We start from the raw sequence: 24,927 nt of genomic DNA on the forward strand, positions 1-24,927 counted from the left end.
ACTGTGCGCGTGGCGGTCAGCTCCGTTCCCCGAGGAAAGCCGTGTTCCACCAGCACTTCCGCGCCCAGACCCGAGTAGGCGCCTGGCAGGGCGAGGGCCCCGCGCACACAGGCCGGCGGCGGGTCGTCGTCCCGGTGCCGGCCCACGGCGCTAGGGCCGCCCAGGCGTCCTGCCAGCGCTGGGGGCTCTGCTTTTGGGGCCGCGTCCCACCCTGGCCCCAGGGCCGGGGACCCTCCGGGCTTCTGTGCTTGCACGTCCGCTGGGGCCCGCTGGGTCGGTGCTCCCCGCCTCTGAGCGCGTGTATCTGTCCCTTGTTTCTCGGGCGCCGCGGCGGATCCGCAAGCAGTCGCCGTGCACAGGCGCCGGTGGGGAGGTGTGCTGGGGGTGCGCTGCGGGTGTGCTGGGGCCGGCACCGGGAGTGTTTGCCCGGAGACAGTGCGGTGACAAGGGACCTCCTTCCCGGAAGGGGCTCTCTTCGGGGCCAGAAGGAAGGGGTGGTGGATGCGGGCACCGACTCTGGGGCCATGCCGCCCCGAAGGCCCCGTCCCCACCCCGCTGGGCACAGCACAGCCTGGGCGGCCGTCCTGGGGGGCAGCTTGGGCAGAGGCACAAGCATGGCCAGTGACCGGCTGAGGCATCAGACGGGTGAAGGCCGTGGGCCGGGGCCACGGCGCCAGGCACTGGCCCGACAGGAGCCCGTGGGGCCGTCAGCTGCCCTGAAACAGGTGAGGGACGCAGAGCGCCCCCCTCAAGGCAGGGGCTTGGGCTCGCAGCGTGGAGCGACAGAGTCCAGGTGCAGGGCGGGCGCTCAGGGCTTGGTCGTCAGTCACCGCGCGGGCGGGGAGGTGGCCGGGCGAGCTAAGGTGTGAGGTGTGGCTGTTCTTGCCAGGAGATGCCGTCCCTGTCGCTGGGTGCGCGGCCAGGGCTGTGTGCTCGCCGCGGGCCGGGACCAGTCTTCCAGCAGGTGGTCCTGGGCCGGCGTCAGGGCAGGTGCGGCGAGGCCCCTGCTCCCTCGGTCGCCCCGAGCCGGGAGCCACGGCTCCATGAGCTATTCCGGGCGTCGGCTGGCACAGCGCCCAGCACCCTCCGCAGCTGCGTCCCGCCCGGCGGTCAACAGCTCCCGCCCGCGGAGGCCCGGCCCGCGGTCCGGCTCCAGGGCGGCAGGAGGGGCCGGGCTCCCGGGCGCGAGGCCCTGACCACCGGCTTCGCCCACCGGAGCCTGCCCCGCGGCGAAGTGGCCTTGGCGGGTCCGGCCGGGGGTCTCCGGGCCGCCCTCGGGCACTGGGGAGGGGACCAGCGGGTGGGGTGGAAGGGTCCTTGGAGTCCTCCTATGGGTGGTGAGGGGCCCCGGGGGCCACCCCGAGGGGCGTGTGGGGTCCTGGGGGGCTGCGGAGGTCCTGGGCTCTGGGAAGCGGCGGGGCCCCTCCTCTGGCGGCGGTGGGTCCGGCCCTCGCCCGGGGCGGCGCGCCCAGGCTGCCACGCGCACGTCTGCGGGGTGGAGGCCCGGGCACCGCGTGGGTCTCGCCGGCTCCGCGGGACCCCAGGCCGGGGCGGGGCGGGGCCGGGCGGGACTCCGCCCAGGGGCGGGGCCAGGTCCACGACTCCGCCCCGGCGGGGCGGGGCCTCGGGACTCCGCCCTGGAGGGCGGTGCCTGCGTCGGGGCGGTGCCTGCGTCGGGGCGGGGCCTCGGGACTCCGCCCTGGCGGGGCGGGGCCCGCGGCGGGGCGGGGCCCGCGGCGGGGCGGGGCCCGCGGCGGGGCGGGGCCTGCTTCGGGGCGGCGTGCGCGTGCGCGGCCGGCGGCGGCGGCATGGCGGTGTGCGCGCGGCTCTGCGGCGTGGGCCCGGCGCGGGGGTGCCGGCGGCGCCAGCAGCGCGGGGACCCGGCCGAGGCGGCGGCGGCCGACAGCGGGGCGGACACCGACCCCGAGGAGGAGCGCATCGAGGCGGCGCGCGCGGGGGCCGGCGCGGGGGCCGGGGCGGCCGCGGGCCCCGCGCCGCCCCCGCGCCGCTCGCTGCTGGAGCTGCCGCCCGAGCTGCTCGTGGAGATCTTCGCGGCGCTGCCCGGCACCGACCTGCCCAGCCTGGCGCGCGTGTGCTCGCGCTTCCGCCGCATCCTGCACACCGACACCATCTGGCGGCGGCGCTGCCGCGAGGGTGAGGCCGGGCGGGGGCCGGCGGGGGCCGGGCGGGGCGCGGGGCCGGGAGGCGCGGGGCGTGGGCGCGGGCGGGCGCGGGCGGGGCCGCCGAGGGGCGCCCGAGCGAGCGGCGGGGGGCGCGGGGAGCCCCGGCGCGGGCGGGGCCCCCCGGGGAGGCGGGGGGCGCAGAGCCCCGGGCGGCGCGGGGTCCCCCGGAGAGCGGTTCCCAGACCAGCCCCGGGAAGCTGTGCCCGGCCTGGCGCTCCGGGCTCTGCCGAGGCGGGCGGCTCCCCGGTGTCCGTCGCTGTGTACTGGGGAGCAGGGGGGACCCCAGGCAGCCGGCGAGAACCAGGGGCGTCTCGCCGCAGCCCCCGGGACAGCGGGGCGGCCGGGCCGGGCCGGGTCGCGCCGCGTCTGGACCCGGGGCGGCTGCTCTGCGAGGCGCGGAGGCGGCCCACGGCTGCAGGGCCACAGGCACCCCGCGGCCGCGCCGGTTCCTTGTCCGCATGGGGGGACCTCGGCCCGCCGCCCTGGGGGCCTTCCCGAGCTCGCGGGCCTTTGAGGGCAGCTGGGGCTACGTTCCTAGGGTCTGCTTCCCGAAGCGGGCTGGTGGTGCTTTGGGGACACAGCAGCTACCCTCCCGGCTGCTGGGGTTTGCACGCCCTGGAAGGCCGCGTGAGATGGGCTTGATCCCCAAATCCTCTGGCGGGGAGCGGGGTGCGGTCATTCCCTTTCTTAGAGCCCAGGGGTCAAGACTCTGCATTTGCGGTCAGCAGGCCCAGGCCTGTTTATCTGCTGGGAGAGGCTGGGCCTTGGCCGCCAGGTGTTCCCGGAAGCGCTGAGGCCGACGAGGTGGGAGATGGCCGAGCAGAGGCTTCTCCCCACCCGCCGGGCGGGCGCTGGGTTGTGAGGCTGCTCGGCCACTTTCCTTTCAGCTCCTGTGGAGAACCGAGCGTCTCTTTCCTCCGGAGTCCGCCTGGCAGTCGTGTGCGACCTCTGAGCATCAGGGCCTTAGCGTGGCAGGTGCATTTCTTTCCACATCTTGAAGGGAGGCAGAAAAGCTGTTCCTCCTCCTCTGTGATCTGCGCCTTTTCCTGGACTTTGCGTTTTGTTTGCCTGTGAGGCCCCGCCCGGCACAGGCCGCCACAGTGCCACAGTGCCCGAGGCGTCTCAGCCCAGCCCCCCGGGGCCTGTCTTTGGGGAGCTGGAGGGTGTGTAGCAGAGGCTGGCGGGGCTCCACTGTGTCGGTGAAAGGCTCTCAGACACGGCGCAGAGGGAGAGGCACGGAGTCCTGATGCGGCGAAGGCCAGAGTTGCCTATAAAAAGTGCTGACGCAGGTGTGGGGAGAGGTTGGGCGCTCGGGGAGGTGTGTGCCCGGCGGTGGCCTGGGACAGCAGCGGCCCCACAGGAGGCCCTGGGCCTGCGCCAAGGCCCCCTGACCTGCAGTTTTCCTTCTGTGAATTAAAGACCTGGGAGGTGCAAGTGAGTAGCAGACAGAGCTCCGGTCACCCCGACAAGGACCTGCTAGCCTTTTCTCATGCCTGCTGGGCGCCTCTCTCCTTTTTTTCCTTTTTTAAAAGAAGATATCTCGGCCTCCCCCGTGGCGCAGTGGTTGAGCGCTGGGTTGCGAAGCTGCCCGCGGCCTCTGCGGCGCCGGTTCGATCCCCGGCTGCTCCTGGCCACCGGAGGAGGGTCCCACATGGCGCGCAGACCTCTCCTGCCGCCCGCTGCTCCCCTCAGCAGTGTCCTTCGGTCCTTCTGCCTGCTCTGCTCCCTGCTCTGGCTCTGGTGAATTCTCTCACCCTCCCGCGCTTCTGACTGTTCCCAGTGCTTGTATAAACAAACAAATAAATAAATGAACATGCCTCTATAAAAATAAATAAATAAAATAAAACAAAAGGGTGCATTCTCCAGTTCAAAAAAAAAAAAATTTAAAAGAAGATATCTCGGCTCCCCCTGCACCCCCCAAGCGCCCCCAGAGGTCATTTACAAGAACAGATACTGTGAGCCTGAAGGAAGGTTTCCCATGTGGGGGTACAGCTCCGGGGACACCGAGCACTTTTCTGTGCGGTCTGTCTCGGGCTCTGTCCTTGCCAGCCCACGTGGGCGCTGGGTAGGGGCTCTGCACGAGAGGGGCCAGCCTCGTCCTGTCACGCGTCAGTTTCTCATCCTGCCTGGGGGGGCGGTGAGAGCCTCATCCGTGTTTCCTTGGGCCTGCCGCTGTGTTTGGAGTTTAGGGGGTGTCTCCAGCCCACGGGGGCTGCGGGGTGTGCCGCCTGCAGTCAGTGCTGCCCAGCGGCCTGTGGCCTGCCCTGTTGACTGCGGCGGGAACGGGCCATGTCCACAGCCCCTGCTGCCCTGCTCCGCAGCTTCAGGCCTCATCGAACCCAGTAGCTGCTGAATTATTTATTTGTAAGATTTATTTTATTTATTTATGCACACAAGAACTGGGGTGTAGACCAGAGGTGTGGGAGGGTGAGAGGGTTCCCCAGAGACAGAGTGGGGAGCAGAACAGGCAGATCTACTAAATCCACTGCTGAGGGGAGCAGCAGGCGAGGCAGGTGAGGTCTGCTGCACCTTGTGGGTCAGCTCCCTGGCCGGCTGGGGATCGAACTCCTGCGGCAGTGGCTGGCGATAGCTTGATCGAGCTGAGACTTACCCCCTGCGCCACCAGGGAGGCCCCTAGCCTCTGAATTCTGACTTCAGCACTCCAGCTTTCACAGTCTGTGCCAATCGGGGTGAGAAACAACCTCATTTACGTTTCTAGGTGCTTGGAGCCAGTGGGGATGAACATGTAACAGCTATTGGTGGTTTGGGTCTTTCTTACTCTCTATTTCTTTCCCTCTCTTCTTTGGCGGGTTTGAGTTATTTAATCCGGGAGATTTCTGAGAATGCAAAACATTTCTCGTCGTCTACAGTTATTTGCTCTTTTGCTTCATTATAGCACGCGAAGTCGCCGTGCTGATCTGCTGTGAGTCTTGAGGTTTGGGCCTAAGAAATGGTCTGTCACCCCGAGGTGCTGGGGACGTGGCCCGCTGGGCTCCGGGTGGCCTCTTTGGTCACTCGGCATTTGCACGCTTACCTGCTGCCGGGGCCCAGACTCCCCGGCACAGAAAGCAGTGACAAAAGTGGGATTGGGATGAGGGCCCCTCACCCCTTTGTCCGACTGTTTTAAAGAATCGGGGCGTGGCTGACGTGCAGGTGGGAACACGCGTGTGTTTTGAGTTCTTCCCAATGATAGGATCCGCTTGGGGGGGCGGTCTGTGTGGAAACTTGCAATGAGGTGTCTTGCAGCGCCGCGTGGCTGCGGGATGAAAAGGATTCCTCAGTGTCCATGTGCAGGACACCGAGAAGCCGCGGCGACCCACCACGGAGGGGCGGCCAGTCTGTGCCCGCTCTCAGGGCCGGCGGTGCGGGTGGACGCCGGACGGTGCTCGTCCCCCTTCCAGGAAGCCGCCCAGCCCTGCCTCCCCGCTGCGGGGCCCGGCCCTCCTGGCCAACTCGATTTTGATGCTGGAGTCCTCTGGCTCCAGGCCTCCTGGGCTCCTGCGAGGGGCTATAAATAAGTCAGCACTCTGCGGCCCGAGGGTGGACGCCCAGCGCCGTCCTCTGCCTCTGACCCCGCCACGCTCTGCTCAGTCAACACGTCACCTTTTGGCGGGTGGATTTGGAAACATCAGTCCCCCTGCACTGTTCATTCGGCCGTGTTCTGTGAAGGCGACCGAAGGCTCCTGAGTGTTAAAAATTCAGACCGTGGTTGTGGGTGAACTCACTGTGGTGACTCCAGGAGGAGCGCCGAGCAGCCCCGGGTGGATTTCTGCTGCCCACGCTGACCCCACAGCGCCGGGATCCGAGGCCTCCTGGGCTCCAGCCTGGTGGCTGCAGGTGTCAGGGCCAGAATTCGTGTGTGATTTGCCCATTTCTTCCCGCGATGGCAGTGGAGTCTGATGACAGGCGGCGTAGTGCTGGCGGCGTCTTGATCAGGTGTGGGACTCGGGGCTTCCGTTCCGCCAGAACTAGAAACACCGTCTCCCGTGACGTCTCACTTTCATGACCGAAACGCGGTTAGACACCAGCGCTGCGTTTTGTCTCTGCAGCGGAGAACACGCTTGCCGAGCGCCAGGCCTGCGAGGGGGCGCGAGAGGCGGGCCTGGGGGCGCGGGCAGGGGCGTCCTGGAGACAGGCAGGTGGCCGGTCGGAAGCGCCGCTCGCTCGAGGGTATTTGGAGACTCCTGAGCTGAGCCCACCGGAGAGCCCCAGCGGAGGAGACCGGTGCGCCCCGCCTGCCCACTGGCCTGGGCTCTGCAGGGGCCGTGGCTTCTCCCCTGCTGCTGTGCGAGCTCAGGGACTGCAGCCGTCTCTGGTTTTGGAAATTGACTCCACTGTGCTGCCTTCTGGAGCCAGCTCGGCCCCTTCGATGGGCGCGGAGAAGGACAGCGCAGAGGGGAGCGGTGCGTCTTCCGGGGATGTTTTCAAGGCTCTCCAGCCTTAACAAAGCCCGCCAGCCCGTGCCGCCGGAGCCGGGCCGCGCCGAGGGCAGGTTCCGGCTTGGCTGCTTCAGCTGCACAGGTCCTGGGGCCAAAAAGAGTCGATGGGTGGTTTGAGGGCCAGGCCCCGCTGTTTTCCCGGCGCGCTGTGTCCAAAGTGATGACGCAACGCGCTTGCGGACCTGGGCCTGTCGTTCCTGCTGGCAAGGGCGTGCAGACTCAAGGGCGCCGGCCGGGAGGTGGCCTGGGAGCCTGTGCCCGAGCCCACGTCCCGTGCCAGAGCAGCGTCCCTGTGCTGCCGCCGTGGCGAGCGGGCTCGGGGGGCAGCAGTCTGTCCTCGGCGGGGAGCGTCTGTGGGGTGGGAAGGGGCAGGTGGGCGCGTGCCCGTCAGACCCGGGGTCACAGGGGCTCTCGCACCCGGGACGGATGGGGGAGGGCTGACCCAGGTGCCTCGGGGAGGGGGTGGCCCTGGGCCAGGGTGCAGAGGGAGCCTGCCGGGTCAGGAGCCTCCAGCTGGAGGCAGGGCCGCCGCCCCCGCTGGCACCAGGCCGGCCAGCTTCCATCCCCGCAGAGACGAAAGACGGGCCTGTCGGGGACGAGTCGCACTGACGACGTGGGCGGTGCCAGCTCCAGGGACTGCTTGTTCAGCCCCGAGTGTTCTGGGTGTTTCGCGGGGACACCTATGGGCCGTGTCCAGGTTTTGGTCTCCACGTTCTTCCCGGCTGCACGGGGCTTTTCCAGATGATTCAGAACAAGTGTTTTGTGCAGCTACCGCGGCAGCTGAGAGCAGCCGCCGGTTCTGACATCAGCAGGCTGGTCTTCGGGGGCCATGGGGCTGCCGCCCACCCCTCCTGCCCTCCCCTCTCCCTCCAGCCCCCCATGCCCTGAAACGTCTTTCATTCAGCTGGAAGTTAAAGGTTTCCCCATATTGTATTAAGGGTTATAATTATCCCCTCATCGAGTGTAAACAAAAATGCCTTCTTTCTGATCAGCGTTGCCTTTGAGTTTTATTTAGAAACCATGAGTTGGGAGCATCTCGCGTCAAAAATGAAAGAAGTCAGGAAAGTTAAAAATCAGATTGATTTATTTATTGTATATATATATATATATATATTTTTTTTTAAGGTTTATTTATTTATACAAGCACTGGGCACAGTCAGAAGCGCGGGAGGGTGAGAGAATCCACCAGAGCCAGAGCGGGGAGCAGAGCAGGCAGAAGGACCGAAGGACACTGCTGAGGGGAGCAGCGGGCAGCAGGAGGGGTCTGTGCGCCATGCGGGACCCTCCCCCAGTGGCTGGGGAGCAGCCGGGGATCGAACCGGTGCTGCGGAGGCTGCGGGCAGCTTCGCAACCCAGCGCTCAACCGCTGCGCCACCGGGGAGGCCCAAAAATCAGATTTAAAAAGAAGAAAAGACACCTGTGAGTTGAAGTTCACGGGAAGCCAGCCCTTCCCCCTCCCTCCTCTCCGCTACCCCGTCTCAGTGGTGCCCTCTGCCCCGCGCCTGTGCCCAGTGCCTGCCCTGCCCGCTCCAGGCTCCTGGCTCTGTCTTCCCAGGAGCACAGCCCCTGCAGGTGGCCTTGGCCAGGAGGGGCCGCAGACCCTCCCCCGCTCCCAGCGGGGCCTCGTGAGGGTCAAGACTGGACATTCTTTTCTTTATTTTTATTTTTAAAGGTTTATTTATTTATGCATAGAGGAGCTGGGGTGCAGGCCAGAGGTGTGGGGGCTGAGAGGACTCCCCAGAGACAGAGTGGGGAGCAGAACAGGCAGCTGTGCTGAAACACACCGCTAAGGGGAGCAGCGGGGAGACAGGAGAGTCTGCTGCGCCCTGTGGGTGGCTCCGTGGCCGGGCTCGAACTCAGGCCACAGTGGCTGGTGATAGCTTGATCGTGCTGAGATTTAAGCCCTGCGCCACCAGGGAGGCCCAAGACTGGACATTCTTGGTCTGCCCCGAGGCTGTGCAGCGGGGGTGCGCGGGCCTGCCCCAGGCGGAGTGGCGGTGGGGGTGGTCAGGCCCAGCGCCGGCGGGGGGGGCTGCCGGCTGCTCCGAGCTGCCCCCGCCTGGCCTTGTGGGAAGCGGCCCGGCGGCGACTGCGCCGGCCTGACCAGGCCACTCTCCTGGCTGTTTCCCGCGTCCCCGACAAGATGGCCCTGGGGGGGTTTAGAGCGCAGGACTCCAAGGGCAGGTTGAGTTTTGTGGCGTGGCAGGCGCCGTGAAGTGGCCTTCCCGGCCGAGTTCCCAGCACCGCCCTTTGGCACGCAGCGTGTTTACACTGTTCCCTCGCCCCAGACAGACTGTTCCTGCGGCCCCAACCTCGCTGCCCCCCGCCCCCCTCACCTTGGGGCCGCCCGTCTGGCCCGGCCGCCTGCGGGGCTCGGTGTTCTCGCCGGCCTGCGCCCCCGGAACCCCTTGCTTTTGAAAGCTGAGCAGCCGCACTGCGGACACGAGGCAGCCCCGCCTCCCCCGGGCCTGGCCCGTCCCTGCTCCCAGCAATGTGGTGTCGCCCCCCGCTTAGGGTTTTTGAGGAGCCACCGTGCTCCCCACAGCACGACTGTTTACTTTTACGCATTTTCTCAAGTCCAGCTCGCCTGTCCCCTCCCCCGCTTTCCCTTTTGCCCGTTGCCATCTTTGGGGTAGACGCTCTGGAAGAAGAATTCCGCCAGCTTCCTCGCGTGCCCGCCTCAGCAAGGAGCCCCCGAGCGGGCCCGCAGCCAGGCCGGGACCTGGGAGGCGCGGGGCCGGTGCAGCCGGGGCTGGCTTGTTCCCCCTGGAGGGACGGAGCTGGGTGCTGGCAAGCGCTCAGCCTTCGGGCTATTTTAAGGGCAGTTGCCCTTTGATGACTTCTGGAAGGTTTAGGGCAGTAAGAGGAAGTGGGATTGCTCTCAGCCGCTATTTAGGACAAGGATTGTCCATCGTGTGGAAAACGCCAAGCCTTTCGCGCGGGAACGGCCGGCTCAGCGCGACGTTCGTTGTTCCGCTTTGGTGTTTATTACGGCCTGCGGGCGCGGGCCCCCCTCGCCGCCGAGATCTCCCTGTTAATGGGGCTTTGTGGGGGCTCGGCTGGCCGTCCCAGCTCACCTGTGAGGTGCCAGCGCTGCCCGGAGCCGCTGTGCGCACGGGCCTGGGAGTGTGCGGGTTCTCTGCAGCACGCGTCTGTGCCCGCGGAGGGGCTGGCATGCGCGTCAGAAGACGGCAGGCGCCGTGGTGAAGGCCGCGTGGCCCGTGGCTCTGTGTGGCGTCTTCCTGCCGGCCACGTCGGGGCCCTGGTGGGCTGCAGGTAACCGGTGCCACGGGAAGCGAGAGCGTGGACGTGGGCACGCCTATCCCAGTGTGCAGGGCCTGAGGGTGCCACCTCCAGCCCCCCGGGGGGAAGGAAGACCTGGGCCCTGGGCCCCATGGGCACGGCGTCAGCGTGTGGCCGTGGCTGCCGCGCCCGTGGCCCATGCTGGTGGAAGCCGCCTCGCGTCTGTCGCAGGTGCTGTCTGGCCGGGGCCCCACACGGCAGCTGGGGCCCTCGCGGGGTGTGCTGGCCAGGGCACGCGGGAAGCGCCGGCGCCGGCAGCACAGCCGGCCCCTGGGGCTCGGGGCCCTTGTGAGCCCGAGGGGCTGTCAGATTCAGGGTTCGTGTTCTGAGGCTTCTAGCGCTTCCGCGGGAACAGTGCTGAGGAGCGTTTCCTGAGAGTGACGTTCTCTGGAGTAGAATAACGGCCCCACCGGGGCTGGGCGTGGCCTGACCCCCGGCTGTGAAGGGGAGCCCCTGCCCGCGCCGCCCCGCCCTTCTCTGTGGCTCCCGACCCTCCAGCCTCCTTCCCGTTGCAGAGTACGGTGTCTGCGAGAACCTGCGGAAGCTGGAGATCGCCGGCGTGTCCTGCCGAGACGTCTATGCCAAGCGTGAGTCCTCCTGCCTTTCTCCGCCCTGGGCTCCACGCCGGGCCCTCTTCCTGGCCCGCCTGGCCTGGAGGCTGCGTGGCCCCGAGCAGCCAGGCTCCCGCCGCCCAGCTCCCCCCTTCCCGGGGGGTGTGCCACCCCAGCCCCTCTGCTCCCCCGCTGGCTGGCTAGGGCGGCGTCCCCCTGGGCTCAGCGTCCCCAGCCCCAAACATCCCCTGGCCCTGGCCTCGACGGCTGCGGGCGGCTATGAAAGGCTCCGGTCCACTGCCGGCCAGGAGCAGGGCCCGGGTGGCCCAGGGGCCCATTTCTCTCTGGCTGGAGTGGACCTTCTCACCTCTCAGAAAACCCCCGGATCCTGCCTCTCACCATCTTTCATCTCTCTGCCCGGTTCCCAGTGAACTCCTGAGTCAGGTGCTCCCTCTTCCCTGCCTTACCCAGCAGTGGGCGCCTCGCCTGGTAGTCCCTGTGCTCCAGCGCCTGGTTGGCCTGCTCAGGGTGAGCTCGAGTGCTGGAAGCTTCCTTCCCGGACGGGGGGCTCACGGAGCGGTGCCCTCCCATGTCCGCCTCCACGAGCCTGGGGTAGGAGGCTGGCTCTGTCCTGTCTGCCCTCCGGTCAGTGGGCGCCTGGCCCAGCCCCACAGCACTGGCCCTGGTGTCTAAGCCCCGAGAGTGTGGAGTCGGGGAAGCTGCCTGCCGGTGGCGCGGGGGCTCGGGTCGGGACCTCAGCAGGCTCCGCAAATGCCTGCAGGCTCCTGGGAGCGCCTGCTCCGGGCGCTGTCTTTGCGCTGCCTCTTGAGCTTGTCGGCCTCCTGACGATGGCTTCTCGGAGTCGTGACTGCTCAGAAGAGAGGCAGCTGCTCCCGCTGCAGGTGCTGCGCCGGCCCAGCGCCCCAAGGTTCACTTGTGGGAACAGGCCCCCGAGCGCGGCTCAGCTGGGGTGCAGGCTTGCCTGGGCCCGGCCCCGCTGTCCTGTGGGACCGGGGGAGGCGGGCTGTGGGGCCAGGCCGGGTGGACTCAGCACCCACCGGAGCCAGCACTGGCCCAGGAGGATGCGTGGAGACGGACTGGGTCCTGGCCCCGGGAAGTGACGGCAGAATCCGGAGGACGCTGCTGCCTGTTGCTCTGCCCCAGCACAACGGGAGCGCCTGCCTCGTTCCGCTCAGGACCCCGGGACTCTGCGCGGACTCCCACCCAGGAGACAGACGCGCTTGCTTCTGGAGTGGGTGGGGCGCCATCGGCCTCGGCCCTGGGGCCAGGTCCAGCAGCCTGGGCGCGGGCAGGTCTGCGTTCGGAGGCAACGGATATAACGAAAGACTCAGAGCGACTCAGAGCCGAGGCGGAGGAAGAGTGGGCGTTGCCCGGCCGGGGTCTCGCCCCGAGGGCGCCAGTCGAGGGAGGAGGGGTGCCTGCCCTCGGCTTTCCGGTGTCCTGTGTGGCCAGAAGGAAACAAGTCCCTTCCCCTTGGAGGGCCGGCCCGGGCGCGGGCGGCTGCGGGAGCCCCTCCAGTCCTCCCCCCGCTGTGTCTGTTCAGGTGTAAACCCGCGCGTGAAGTCGGGACATGTCATGAAAATCCTCCCCGATCACGAGCACATGGAGTACAGACGTTTACACCTGCCGTCCGCACCTCTGCGGGCGGGGCTTGGCGTACGCCGGGCTGCATGGAGAGGCCCCAGCGCCCTGCGGCGCCCGGCCTGCTGCCCCGCCCCGTTGCCCTCTGGCCCTGGGCTGTGTCTGGCCAGGGCGGCTTGCCTGGGGCCGGCGGCCGGCCGGGCTGTTTCCGCGGAGGTGCGGGGCTTGGGGTGTTCCGTCAGGGCCTCTGTTGACGGCGCGAGTTAGCGCCCGTCATCCACCGAGGTAGAGGGACGCGCCGGCAGCATGAGCCCTGTAGGCTTTGCCCGGCGGTGACATTTTAATGGTAAATGTGAATTTAGAAAGCGGCGTCCCCCCAGCCCACGCTGGCCAAGGACGCAGAGGCTCAAGCGTTTCAGGATCTAAGCCTCGGTCGATGGTGTCCCGTGCGCCCTGGAGATTGCCCCGAGCTGCGTGCCAGGCTGAAGAGGACCAGCTCCGTGCACGATGTCAGGGTGATGCCAGGGAGAGCGCCCTTTGGTCGCGGGGTGAAGGCTTGGGTCCTCGCTAGGCTTCTGGAGAACGGGCCGCCCGCCCGCCTGGGGACCGCGTTGCCCACCTCCCTGCTCCTAGCAGAGCCGCCAGCAGGGGAGGCAGCGCTGTCCGTGGACTGACCCCAGCCCGCACACCCGGGCATGGTGAGGCTGTGCCAATCCTGCCTCAAACCCCTGAGGTGGAAACGCCCCTTCGTCCGGCAGCCCACCCTGGTGCCTGCCCCAGCCCCAGGACCCAGCACCACGCACCTGCCCACTTGGCGCCGGCGTGCGGTGATGCCACAGCATTGCGCTGGAGGGTGGCTGGACACGTGCTGGGCCGCAGAGCAGGGTTGCACGCCAGGGCTGGCACGGAGGTGCAGCGAGGCTGCCGGGAGCACAGCAGGGCCTGGCATGCCCCATGCCTGAGGAGGCCGCGAGTCGGCTGGCGCGGGAGCCGGAACCCACGGACGCCGTCACTGGGCAGGGTCTGCAGCCTAGGGCGACGTGGGAGGCGGCCGGCTGCACGCCGCAGGGAGGCCGTGGAGGGCTGTGGGCTGGGCTCTGGCTGGCACCTGAGTGGGTCGTCTCCTTCCATGGCGCGAGCACAGCCCCCTCTGCGCTGCACGGGCCAGTGGGCCCTGTGGGCGAGCACTGTGGGGAGCCGGGGGCCGCGGGGAGAGCCGCGTGCTGTGCTCTCTGTGAGCCCTGGGGCAGCTCCTGGGCAGGGCGAGCACTGACCAGAGGGAAGGGTCAAGGACCCTCGATGGATCCTGGGGCCCTGCAGACGAGGACCCACCTGGTCGGCTTTTAAACACGGATGGACATGTCGGGGCCACTGTGCTCCTTGGGACCTCAGCCGGCGGGCACTGGTGGAGTCCAGCCTCCTGCAGGAGGGGTGCTGCGCTCCCCAAGGACTGGTTGGGGCTTCCTGGAGCCACTTCCAGAGCATCCAGACTCGGGCCACATTTGTGACATCTGCCCAACCGCCAGGGGCTGGCGTCTGTCTCGCTGAGATACGGGCCTGGCTCTGGAACAGCTGTCACATGAAAAACAGGGAAACCGGTGAATGTGGCCAGATGGATGCCTCGGTGGGACCGCAAGGGTCTGTCCCTCCACGGCCCCCAGGACCCCAGGGAGAAAAGCTCACTTGCATGAGAAGAGAAAACTGCAGTGACCAGTCAGATGGGCCTGGCCTGCACCCGCCAGCTCCTCTGACCTGGGCCGCGCCTCCCAGGGACGCCCGGCGGCCGGGCCGAGGCTGGTACCCGGCGCTGCCCCGTCTGCCAGCCACGCGCCACTCCTGGGCCCTGGCCCTGGTCCCTGCTGTCCTCGGTGTGCTCCTGCCGGGGAGCTGTCCAGCGAGCGCAGCGGCATCCCGGGGCCGAGCGCCCGGCACATGGACCTCCGCGGCCCGGTGGCCAAGCTGCTGGGGGTCCCGCCTCTGGCGCCCTGCAGTTGCTTGTGGCAGGGAGGCGCTGGCCTTGATGCCTCGGATGTGCTGTGCCCACTGGAGGCTGCGAAGCACTCAGTGACTCCTCCGGGCCTCGGGTGTTGGGTGCCGACCCGAGGGTGCTGGCGGTGCGGGCGGCCGGGCCGTGGGCTGAGGACGCAGTGACGGGCGAGTTGAGCGGGGAGCCCTGCAAACCTCGTGTGCCTCGTGGGGCAGGGGCGCGGGCGACGAGCTGGGAGGGGAGACTGCCAGGCCCCTCGGCCTGCCGGCTGGTCACCCCTGCAGTCTGGCGCACTCGGCAGCCACGGGGCTCAGAGGTGTCCATGGCCCCCACTGTGCTGCCCGGGCCCTCCGGACCAGCGGGGCAGCTTCCTCACACAAAGAAGTCGCTGCCAGGAATCCGGCCCCCACCGTGGAGGCTGCACGCCCCAGTCTGTGGCCGGAGGCCCCGGGGAGCGATGGTGCCATTTCAGACTGAGCAGGCAGGACCCAGCCAGGGAGGAGCCTGTCCCAGCCCCGCAGAGCGAGGCGGGAGGAGGCTCCTTGCTGGCCCGAGGGCGGCCTCCTGCTCCTGCTCAGGCCTCGGCCGTTGCGCGGCCTGCCCCACACAGCACGCCGTCCGGGGTCCGTCTCAGCCAGAAACCTGGGGCTGCAGTGCCACGTGGGACCGAGTGTCTGGGCGCTGCCTGCCCCCGTCTCCCCGGGCACCTGCAGCCGGGCCCGCTCCCACCTCCTTGGAAGTTGGCCCATCTGTGGGCTTGGCGTTGAGGCTCAGCAGCGCGCAGAGGAGGTGCACATGAGGGCGTTTTCCCGGCGTGTGTCAGGAGCCTCGTGTGTGAGGGCGTTTCGGGGGCCTCTGGGGTTCTTGTTCTCCAGCCGCATAAGCGAATATGGGGTGCTGCTGTTGAAATGGGGGGCGGCATAGATCTTACTGGACGGTCCCGCGGCGCGTTGGGCCTGCCGCACCTGGGCTGTGCGGACCAACCGCAGGCTCACCCCGGGTGTCACGTGGGCGGCAGGCCCCTACCGTGGAGCTGACCACGTCCCTCAGGTGCAGGAGGGTCCTGGTCTCTTCACGGCTTTTCGTGACACCCCGTGCTTAGGAGTCCTCAGGAGCCAGGAGGGCGGCCTCCCCCAGCATGGCTGCTCAGGCGTCACCGCCCCCACGCTGGGCCCGCCCTGCCCCCCACGCTGTGTCCGCCCTGTCCCCACGCTGTCTGCCCTGCCCCCCATGCTGTGTCCGCCCTGCCCCCCACGCTGCGCCTGTGCTGAGGCCGCTCTCTCCTGCAGTGCTGCACCGCTACAGACACATCCTGGGGCTGTGGCAGCCGGACATCGGGCCGTATGGAGGGCTGCTGAACGTGGTGGTGAGTCTGCGGGGGCTGCGCGGTGGGAGGCCCGCGTCCGTCCTGCCAGAGACAGGCTGCCACCGAGTCTGTCGGCACTGTGCCCTGTGCTCCGGCGGCACTCGGGGAGTCAGGCCCTTCGCCCCGACAACTTGGTGATGCGCCCATGAAGAATTGCTTCGCTCCAGTCGCCCCGTGGGGTCGAGCCCCCAGCACAGTCAGGGAGGGGGGCTGGCCGCTGAGGCAGGTGGCCAGGGGGAGGAGGCCCGAGGGCAGTGCTGACACGCTCTCAGCTCAGGCCTGCCAGCCGCACTCAGGCCTCCCCTGCTGCCAAGCCCCGGACCCAGGCCCTGCCGGGCAGACCGGCTGGCTACTACGTGGGCCTGCAGGCCGCCCCTGCTCATGGGTGCCACCCTCGGAGAGCCTGAGACAGGGACACAGTTCCTCCCACTACCGTGTCCGTGTCACCCACGGTCCCGCAGCCTGGGGCATGCGGTGCGGCGGGTCTCCCACGAGGCCTCGCAGGTCCTGCAGCGTTCCCGGCCCGGCCCGGCCTTCGTCGAGTCCTGTCTCCCTGCGATGTGGGTCTTTTCCTGCCGTGTCCTCGCCCGGTCACCCGGGCATGTGGCCGCGCCCAGCCGTGTCTTGGGCCGTGCTGGCCCGACCAGCGGCTCTTGTCCTGCCTCCCAGGTCTCTCCCCAGTTCTCTGGTCAGCTGCCCCCCCGGGCGTTTCACTTGCCAGATCATTCTGCTGTTTCTCTCTGACCCCAACCCTCAGTTTTCCCCCACGGAAAAGAAGGTTGTTCAGTCTCACTGAGGTGCCGCTGACAACGCCGTGAGACCACGAGGTGTAGTGCAGGGCTCATGTACGCCACGGCGAGCTGCCCCGTCTTTTTAACTCCCACACCCCTCACCTCGTTTTACATCCTTTTTGAGTGAGGAGACTTAAGTTCCACTCTCAGTGGATTTCAGTGCTACACAGCGTCGCCAGCCAGGGCGTGTGGGGGGCGAGGCGCCCCAATGTGGCGCCCCACATGGCGGGGAGAGGCAGTGGGCAGAGGCGCCTCCGTCAGCTCGGCCCCCGGCCCCTTCCCATGCAGGTGGATGGCTTGTTCATTATCGGCTGGATGTACCTGCCGCCCCACGACCCTCACGTGGACGACCCCATGCGCTTCAAGCCTCTGTTTAGGATCCACCTGATGGAGAGGAAGTCCGCCACGGTGGAGTGCATGTACGGCCACCGCGGGCCGCACAACGGCCACATCCAGGTGAGGGGCGGGCCATGGTGGGGTGGGCCAGGCCCGGAGGTGGTTCGCTGTGGTCTTCCTGGCAACAGACCTGTCCCCCCGCAGGTCACTGGGGATGGGGACGGGCCCCCGCCCCTTCCCTGCTCCTCCTGCCTCCATGCTGGGATGTGACTCCTTGGAGTCCCCACTGCAGCCCAGTGCAGTCTCCTCGCGGGTGGAGCGTTTGTACTTGGCAGCCACCACGCCCACTGTTCCTATTTCTCCTCGGTGCAAGGACGCCAGCTTGCATTCAGAGGCCCTGCTGACCGATACTGGTCTGGAAATGCCACCCCGATAAGCAAGTGTGTGTTCAGTTGTACCCCAGAGGTGCCAGCCCCTTTGTGCTGCTCTCACATACCCCCCGGTTAGCACACAGGACTCTTAGATGCACCTTCTGAGAAGGAAGCCACGGTGTGGCAGCGTCTTAGGCTTCTGTGATGAGTATGGTGTGGGGAGCAGGGAGGGATGGGGGTGCAGCCTGCTGGGGGTGCTGCAGCTGATTCTTCCCCTTTTCCTTTGTCGTCGATGCTCAAGATCGTGAAGAAGGACGAGTTCTCCACCAAGTGCAACCAGACGGACCACCACAGGATGCCTGGCGGGAGGCAGGAGGTGTGCTGGAGCGCTCGGGGCCGCCCAGCCTGGAGGTGCTGGGTGGAAGGGTCGGGAGATGCTCCAGGTTGAAACAGGACTAACCTCGGGGACCCATTTGACACTGTTGGTGGGTTCTCACCTCCGTGTTTAGGGATACGGGAACCCCAAATCAGACACATGGTGAGAAACAGCAACTAGAGGATTTATTTACACAGGGAGTGAGAAAAGGGAGAACACTTGAGAGACATAGTTCACAGGCTGGCACGGCCCGGAGGCCGTCTGTCCTGCCCCAGACAGCTTCCGCTGAGCAGAGACCCAGGTCCAAGCTGAAGCCACACGCGGCAGGTTCGCGGCTTCTCCACAGACCTTCTCCGCTGCCTGCACCGCAGCAGCTCAGCTGCTATCCCAGCAGCACCTGCGCAGGGGTGGCATCTGGGAAGCTCCACCTTTCACCATCGAGTTGCTGTGCATGCCACCCCCCTGCCTTGGGGGTTGCTCCTCGCTGTTCTTCTTCGATATAGTCACTTTTTTAATGATTTATTTATTTATACAAGAACCGGAGTACAGGCCAGATGCGCAGGAGGGTGAGAGGATTCACCAGAGACAGAGCGGGAAACACAACAGGCAGACTGACGAAACACACTGCTGAGGGGAGCAGCAGGCGAGGCAGGAGAGGTCTGCTGCGCCATGTGGGATTCTCGCTGGCTGGCTGGGATCGAACCCGCACTGCAGAGTCTGCAGACAGCTTCACGTGTGGCGCTCAACCGCCTGCACCACCAGGGGAGGCCCTCAATATAGTCACTATGCTGGTCCTCCTTCGTAGCCCTGCGGTGGGGAGCCATGGCCAAGCCCTAGCCCTGACCTTGGCCTCAGGGGCAGGGGTACAAGACTGATCAGCATGTGGACATTGGATTAGCTCTGGTTCTGCTGCCCACTAGCTGCGTGACTTTGGAAAGGTTTCCCAATGCCAAGCCCCAAACCTCTAGAAAGGGCAGGTGCCAGCGCCCATCTCCCGGCAGCTGCGCAGGTGAAAGTTGATGAGGGGTGTGCTGAGCCCAGCCCGGGAGCGGTCAGTCAGCCCAACTTCTGTGCGGAGCACTGGGGTTTCTCCTGCCTGGGTCTGTGCGGTAGCGTCACAGCAGATTTATGTCCAAGGTCTTTCTTCTGAGTGATTGGGTCTGGCTGGCATTGCTGATGGCGCTGACCTTTCCACTCGGGAAGACCATGACCGTTCCCAGGCCCACTTCATGCCCTGTGTCTCGCTCGTTGCTTGCCGTGGCAGCGTGACAGCCCTGCGCTAACCTCTGTTGCGCCCTCTTACTTGTGTGAAGTTTCTGGGGCTTCTCCTTCATGAGTTCACCTCATGGCAAATAGTTCTCAAGTTTTTCTTTCACGCTTACAGCTTTGCGTGTCCTCCGGCGCTTTGCCGCTCCCACGGCGCGCAGGTGTTTGGTGTGTTCATGCGCTGTTTGGCTCTGTGACCCGTTGTGGATTATTTCGTGTGTGGCTGAGGTAGGGACTGGGCCTGTGTCTCTGTGGGGATGTCCAGTTGTTCATACGCCTTTCATGAAGGTGTCCCTCCCCGCCGGGAGGCTTGGATGCCTGGCTGACGGTCAGGGGACCTGACAAGCCAAGCCTGTGTCTCTCCCTGCGCCAGGCTGCGCTTGCCAGCCGGCCGGCCACCCCTTCTTGACCGGGCGAGTTTATCGTAGTCTTCACGTGAGCTAGTGGGCCCTCCAGCCCGGCTCTGCTTTTTGCGAGGTTAATTTCGATCTTCTGGGTTCTGTTAATTACCACGGGAATTTTGGAACCATCTTGACGGTTCCTGCAGAAAGCCTGGTGGGGGTGTGCTGGGCACGGCGCAGGCCCTGGGGGTCAGTTTGGAGAGAGCTGCCGATGAGCACCCACCCTCCCGCTCCGTACACAGCCCAGACCGCGGTGCAGACGTCTTCCTTCCTTCCCGCTGTGTCTTGTGGTTTGCCCTTGTGGTGCAGTGTTTATTTCGAAACTCTGTGGTTTTGGAGTCTGCTGTAAGTCAGATATAAAAACTTTCATTTCCCAGTTTTGCGTGTGGGAGGTGCTGCTCGTGTGCAAGCTCAGCTGGTTTGTGTCGGTGGCGGTCATGTGTGAGTTGCACCCTGACCTGTTAGCTCTGAGAGTTGTGTAGTCGGTCACGGTACTAGTTTGGGCAGCGACGATCAAAACAATTGGTGGATGCGGCTCTTGGTTTTTTGGCAAATTGCTTTTGCCTCTGTTCGTGGAACTAATTCTGCATAATCATTAGAAACACTGTACTGAGTGAGGAGTTCGGGGCTCTGGATGAATTACGTTAAATGTGCAGAATGGAACTATTGAGCACCGAATGTCCTTCCTCTGTTTGATCCCATAATGGGCTTTTGGGCTTCAGGGACACGTTGTCCATAAAAGCTCCTTTGTGCGAAGATGCTTGCTCAGCACTCGCCATGGCCGCGAAGATACGTTTGAACAGGAAAATGAAACCCAGTCTCCGCGCCGGTGCAGACTGTGTTCCTGGCGGCAGCTGCACAGGACAGCTGGGGCCACCGACCTGCTGTGTGTCCACTCCTGGACGCCCCGGAGCCGCTCTGAGGCTGTGTGGTGTCCTGCCACGCGGGCCCAGTGCGAGGCCCCACAGCTGCCGTCCTGGCTCCAGGCAGCTCGCATCCCCGCCGCCTCTGCGGGGCCTGGGCCTGTGCTGCGGGAGGCGGCCCAGAGCTGCGGCCTCGGTGGGGGAAGGCAGGACACGGGCCTGGAGTCTTCTCCCGTCGCCGCCTCGTGAGGGCCGCGCTGCTGGTCTGCCCCCCGCAGCCACGGCCCTGCCTTCTCTTGAAGGAGTTCCGGACATGGCTGCGGGAAGAGTGGGGGCGCACGCTGGAGGACATCTTCCACGAGCACATGCAGGAGCTGATCCTGATGAAGTTCATCTACACCAGTCAGTACGAGTAGGTGCCCAGCGCGGCCCTGTGGGCCTGTCCCCTCCCACCCTGGCACCTGTTCTCTGTCTCGCACCACTCTCGCCAGCGGCACGCTCGGGGCCGGGGTTGTGTCCCAGCGGGGACTGCTGCTCCCCTGCCTGGGGACCTTGGCCTCTGTCCCTGAGCCCTATCTCCCCAGGGACCCCCGAGCACCCTATGGGGCACCCCCTCGCAGGGGCCCTGTCTGGGGTCACGGCAGGGCTGGCTTCCCTGCCCCACACTGAGCAAGGCACCTGCCGTGGCCCTGTGTGCGTGCCCCGGTACAGCTCTCTGGACTCTGACGCCACCCGTTGCCCTGCAGCAACTGCCTGACCTACCGCCGCATCTACCTTCCGCCCAGCCACCCTGACGACCTCATCAGGCCCGGCCTCTTCAAAGGCACCTACGGCAGCCACGGCCTGGAGATCGTCATGCTCAGCTTCCACGGGCGGCGGGCCCGGGGCACCAAGATCACGGTGAATCCGGGCTGCCCCCAGGGCTTTTATTCATTTTAGTCCTTCAGTGTGACCAGGCCGCGCTGTGCCCAGGCCCTTGCTGCCAGTGCAGAACCAGCTGCCGGCCCCCCTACCACCACCCTGGCCTCTGTGCGCCTCTGTCCCAGGCCCATGGATGCGGCACGGCCTTGTGGGCTGACCAGTGAGCGTGGGGGCCGGGGCACTGGTGGATGCTGCCCTGTCAAAGAGCCCTCCCTGATGGGCTCCCTGGGCCCTGGGCTCTGCGCGAGGGGCTGGGAGCCGTGGCAGCGTGGGCCGAGCATGTATGGCGAGAGGCGGCTGCTGGCTGCGCTCCGCACTGACTGCCAGCCCTCACTCCTCAGGGTGACCCCAACATCCCCGCCGGGCAGCAGACCGTGGAGATCGACCTGGCCCGCCGCATCCAGCTGCCGGACGTGGAGAACCTGCGCAGCTTCAACGAGCTGTCCCGCATCGTGCTGGAGGCGCGGGAGCAGGCGCGGCAGGAGCAGCAGCAGGAGGAGGCCGGGCCCCAGGATGGCGAGGGCCGGGGCACTGCCCAGCCCGGCGCGGAGCTGCTCGCCAAGAAGGACGAAGCGGCTGCGGCCGAACAGCCGGCCCAGTCTGGGCAGGGGCTGCCTTTCGTGCTGCCTGGGGGCGTGAGCTCGAGGAATGAGGACTACCCCCGCACCTACAGGGCCTGGTAAGGGCGGGGCGCCGGGGAGCCTGCGCTGGGGAGCCTGCGGGGACGTGGCTGTGTCCTGACGGCCGCTCTGCCCAGGCTCAGGCTCACGGGGCCCCGTGTTCACCCCGGGGAGCCTCAGATCCTGGTGATCAGGAACGCCAGGTGCAGGGGGTCCTGGCATCGCAGCCAGGATGGTAGAAGGTGGCGAGGTCAGGCCCTGGCTCCCTCGGACACGGCGGTGGCCAGGAAGGACCCCCGAGAAAGCTTTCCCCCTGCTCCTGCTGCTGCCGGAGCTGGGGCCCACCCACCTGTGGAGCCCACACTGCCTTCCCGAAGTCTCTGCCGCCCAGAGAGGGCGTGGGAAGGGCCGGTGTCGCCACTCCCTGTCCAGCAGGGTCCCTGAGCTGCGACGCGGCCGCGGCCACCCTCCCCTCCCTGGCTCTGTCCTGCCAGTTTGGTCTTTGCCGCGCCCTGCGGGCTGCTGTCTGGGCCGTGAGCAAGACCTTGGCCCAGCTCCCAACCTTGGGGCTGTGTTAGCTGAGAAGGACTAAAACGAACAAAAGTAGAAACTGAGGTCCTCAGGCTTGGGACTGATTTCAGGCGCTCCATGGCTACTGTGTTGGACAGCACAGGTCTGGAACATTCCATCAGTGCAGTCACCCTGGGGGCAGCAAAGGGAGCTGTGTCAGGCTCCTGGCATCCTGGCCTGCAGGGCCTCTGGGCATCCAGGTGCGCCGTGGAAGGGGGTGGCATGCCCAACCCCCTTAGGTGCCCACACAGCTCAGCGGCTGGGCCTCACCCCTTCACCTCACGCTGCACAGCTGCAGTGGAGCAGCTCTGGCTTTCAGGAGAGGCTGTGCAAAGGGGTCCTCACATGGCCCAGCTGGTGCTCCCTCTCAGCAGCTGTTGGCCCACAGATGGCGCCTCTGGGCCTCCCCAGCAGCTGAGAGCTGGTAGCGCCTTGCCCTGGCCTCTGGCCTGCGTCCTGGCCTCGCGCCACCTGCTGAGCAGGGCCCAGAAGCCCTCCATGTGGGGTGCTGGTCTCTACTCAGCAGGGCCGCGGTGCTGGGCCTGAGCGCCCTCCTGGGGTTGTGAGACTCAGGCCGGCCCCTGACCCGGAAGTGCCATCTCTGGGAGGGGTAGGCGGGGCCTTGGCCATGGTGGCATGGCTGTGCCCTGCGGGTCCCTCTTCCAGCCTTTGGGACCTGCCACCTGGGCCTCTTGATGGGGACGGAGCCCCGCCCCTTAGCTGGGTGAGCTGGGTGCTGCGGCCAGCTCTAGGTGACCCCTGCCCACGCAGGCGATCAGTGTGGGACATTGGAGGAGCAGGCAGGTCTCGGGGCATCCTTGTCTGCCGAGCCGGCATGAGGTGGGGTGTGGGGAGCCCCGCAGATGACATGGGCTGGATGGGGCACCGCAGCCCCAGGCCTCGCTCACCCCCACCCCCCACGCCCTCCTTCCTGTCTGCCCAGTTTCTATGGCACAGGCCTCATCGCCGGGCACGGCTTCACCAGCCCTGAGCGCACGCCCGGGGTCTTCATCCTGTTCGATGAGGACCGCTTTGGCTTCATCTGGCTGGAGCTCAAGTCCTTCAGCCTGTACAGCAGGGTCCAGGCCAGCTTCCGGAACGCGGCCGCGCCGTCCCCGCAGGCCTTCGAGGAGATGCTCAAGAACATTCAGTCCCTCACCTCCTGATGGCCCGGGCCTGCGGGCCAGAGCAGCATGCACTTTGGAGACTGACCAGACCCCCCTGTGGGCAGCTGCGGCCCCGCCGCGGCGCGGTGGAGACGGACAGCGTGTCTCTCACACGGGACCAGGCCAGGCCCGTCGGGACCGGCCGTGGCTGTGTCCGTGATCGAGTAGCAGATGCTGGGTCTGTCCTTGACTGGTGGCGTTTGTCCGGCAAACAAAACCCTCTTTTAGGGAAGTTCATGTTGTGCTAGAGTCTTGCTGTGGCCTGAGGAGAAAGGGGTGTGCGCGCGGTGTGCGTGTGGCTGTGTGCCTGTGTACACACGTCTGTGTGTGTGGCTGCGTGCTCATGTGCGTGCGTGTGTCCGCATGTGCCGGCTGCACGGTCCACTTTCCGGGGTCCAGGGTCAGTGACCGGCGGGTGGAGAGGGAGCTCCCAGGAGCCGGGGGTGCTGGACTTGGGTCCCCGCCTGAACCCTGCTCCCTACCCGCCCACTTGGAATCTGGAGCAAGTGCTGCACCCGGCCTGAGATCGCCGCCGAGGCGGGGGACACAGGTCGGTGCAGGCCTGGAGCGGGGACGCCGCAGCATTAGAGCCAGACCTTGCACGGCCGTCCCGCCCCTACCCTGCCCTCGGCCGGCCAGAGCCGCGTGGTCCGTCCACACGCCGGTGCCGCGAGTGTCATGTGCCCGCGTGGCCGTGTGGGGGCCCCGGAGGCTCGTCTGCTGGCGAGAGCGCAGCTCTCCAGAAAGGTGGCCCACTGGGGATGCCCGTGGGGCCCGGCTCTAGCCTGGCGCGGGTTGTCCTGCGCCGCCCCCACGTGTAGAGCTGCCTTGCGGCCCTGCCTGCTGCAGCTTCACTGTGCCCGGGAGGCTGCGCCCCCGCTGGTGCTTGTCCTGCGGGGCAGGGGCCCTTCCTGGAGGCCAGCCTGGGGCCCTGATGGGTGCCCGGTGTGCCGACCCTTTCTCCCCGACTGGCCTTTCAAAACGGAACATCCCCGGGCCTGGGCTGCGTGGTGGCCGGCGGAGGGGGGCGGGGGCTCCTCCAGCAGGCCCCCTGCAGACCAGCCTGAGTGCTTGGTCGTGCCCAGCTGCCTGGCCCCGCAAGCAGCGTCGTGGAAGGAGGGGGTGGAGGCAGGTGTGTCTGCCCAGGACGTCCGGGGTGCCAGGCTGCCTTCAGCGCCCTGGAAGGTGAGCCGCTGACGAAAGCTCCATGTACGAGCAGGCCAGTCTCGTGGGCTGGCCGGGGCTGTGGGTGGTGTCCACGTCGGTGCGGGGCTGGGGCTGCAGGCTGGCCAGCAGCGGTGAGGGCTGAGGCTCGTCCACTCCTGAATGTGCCCTTGGCCGCTGGCTTCCTGGTGGGCAGGGGCGCGGAGGGCCTGCTCTTCCCTGGAGCAGCCCAGCGGCCTCCAGTGTCCACCGTGGACACCGCAGGTGGGGCTTCCAGATCCGCTGCTTGTGTGGAGCATGAGGCGACCGGGAGCTGGGTAAGTGAGGGCGAATGACCTGATTTAGGGACCAGCTGCCCTGTGGTGCTTGCGCGGGGCACTGGCAGGTGGAAACCTGAGTGGGTGGGGGGGGCTTGGGACCTTTCCCTGCTCTTGGCACAGCCCTTCCCGGCCCCTGCCTGCGACAGCCAGTCCCCTTGGCTTTGGCGGGAGGTGCTGCAGCGCGGCATGTCCACCCTGGGCCACCCAGGGGGCAGAGTGAGCTGTGTGGGCTGGGGTGGCCCTTCTGCAAGGCTGAGGCCAGTGGCCTCGTTTTCCTCAGCCCTGTGATGGGCTGGCGGTGCCCGCGGGCGTCCGCCTCCAGGCAGGAGCA

General features: G+C 66.8%; 1 protein-coding gene across 1 annotated transcript; it reads left to right on the forward strand.

The window, feature by feature from the left end:
- The first annotated feature begins 1,808 nt into the window (after window positions 1-1,808).
- FBXO31 (F-box protein 31) lies at window positions 1,809-23,767 on the forward strand. The gene is made up of 9 exons (XM_037515760.1): window positions 1,809-2,154; window positions 10,441-10,512; window positions 15,355-15,431; window positions 16,511-16,678; window positions 17,231-17,305; window positions 20,138-20,247; window positions 20,582-20,735; window positions 21,098-21,435; window positions 22,890-23,767. Exons 1-9 carry the CDS (start codon window positions 1,809-1,811, stop codon window positions 23,110-23,112), a joined length of 1,563 nt encoding a protein of 520 aa, XP_037371657.1. The 3' UTR covers window positions 23,113-23,767.
- The last annotated feature ends 1,160 nt before the right edge of the window (window positions 23,768-24,927 follow it).

Source organism: Talpa occidentalis, unplaced genomic scaffold (genome assembly GCF_014898055.3).
Source record: "Talpa occidentalis isolate TD23 unplaced genomic scaffold, MPIMG_talOcc4v2.1 talOcc4.17, whole genome shotgun sequence".
In the NCBI taxonomy this organism is placed as follows: domain Eukaryota; kingdom Metazoa; phylum Chordata; class Mammalia; order Eulipotyphla; family Talpidae; genus Talpa; species Talpa occidentalis.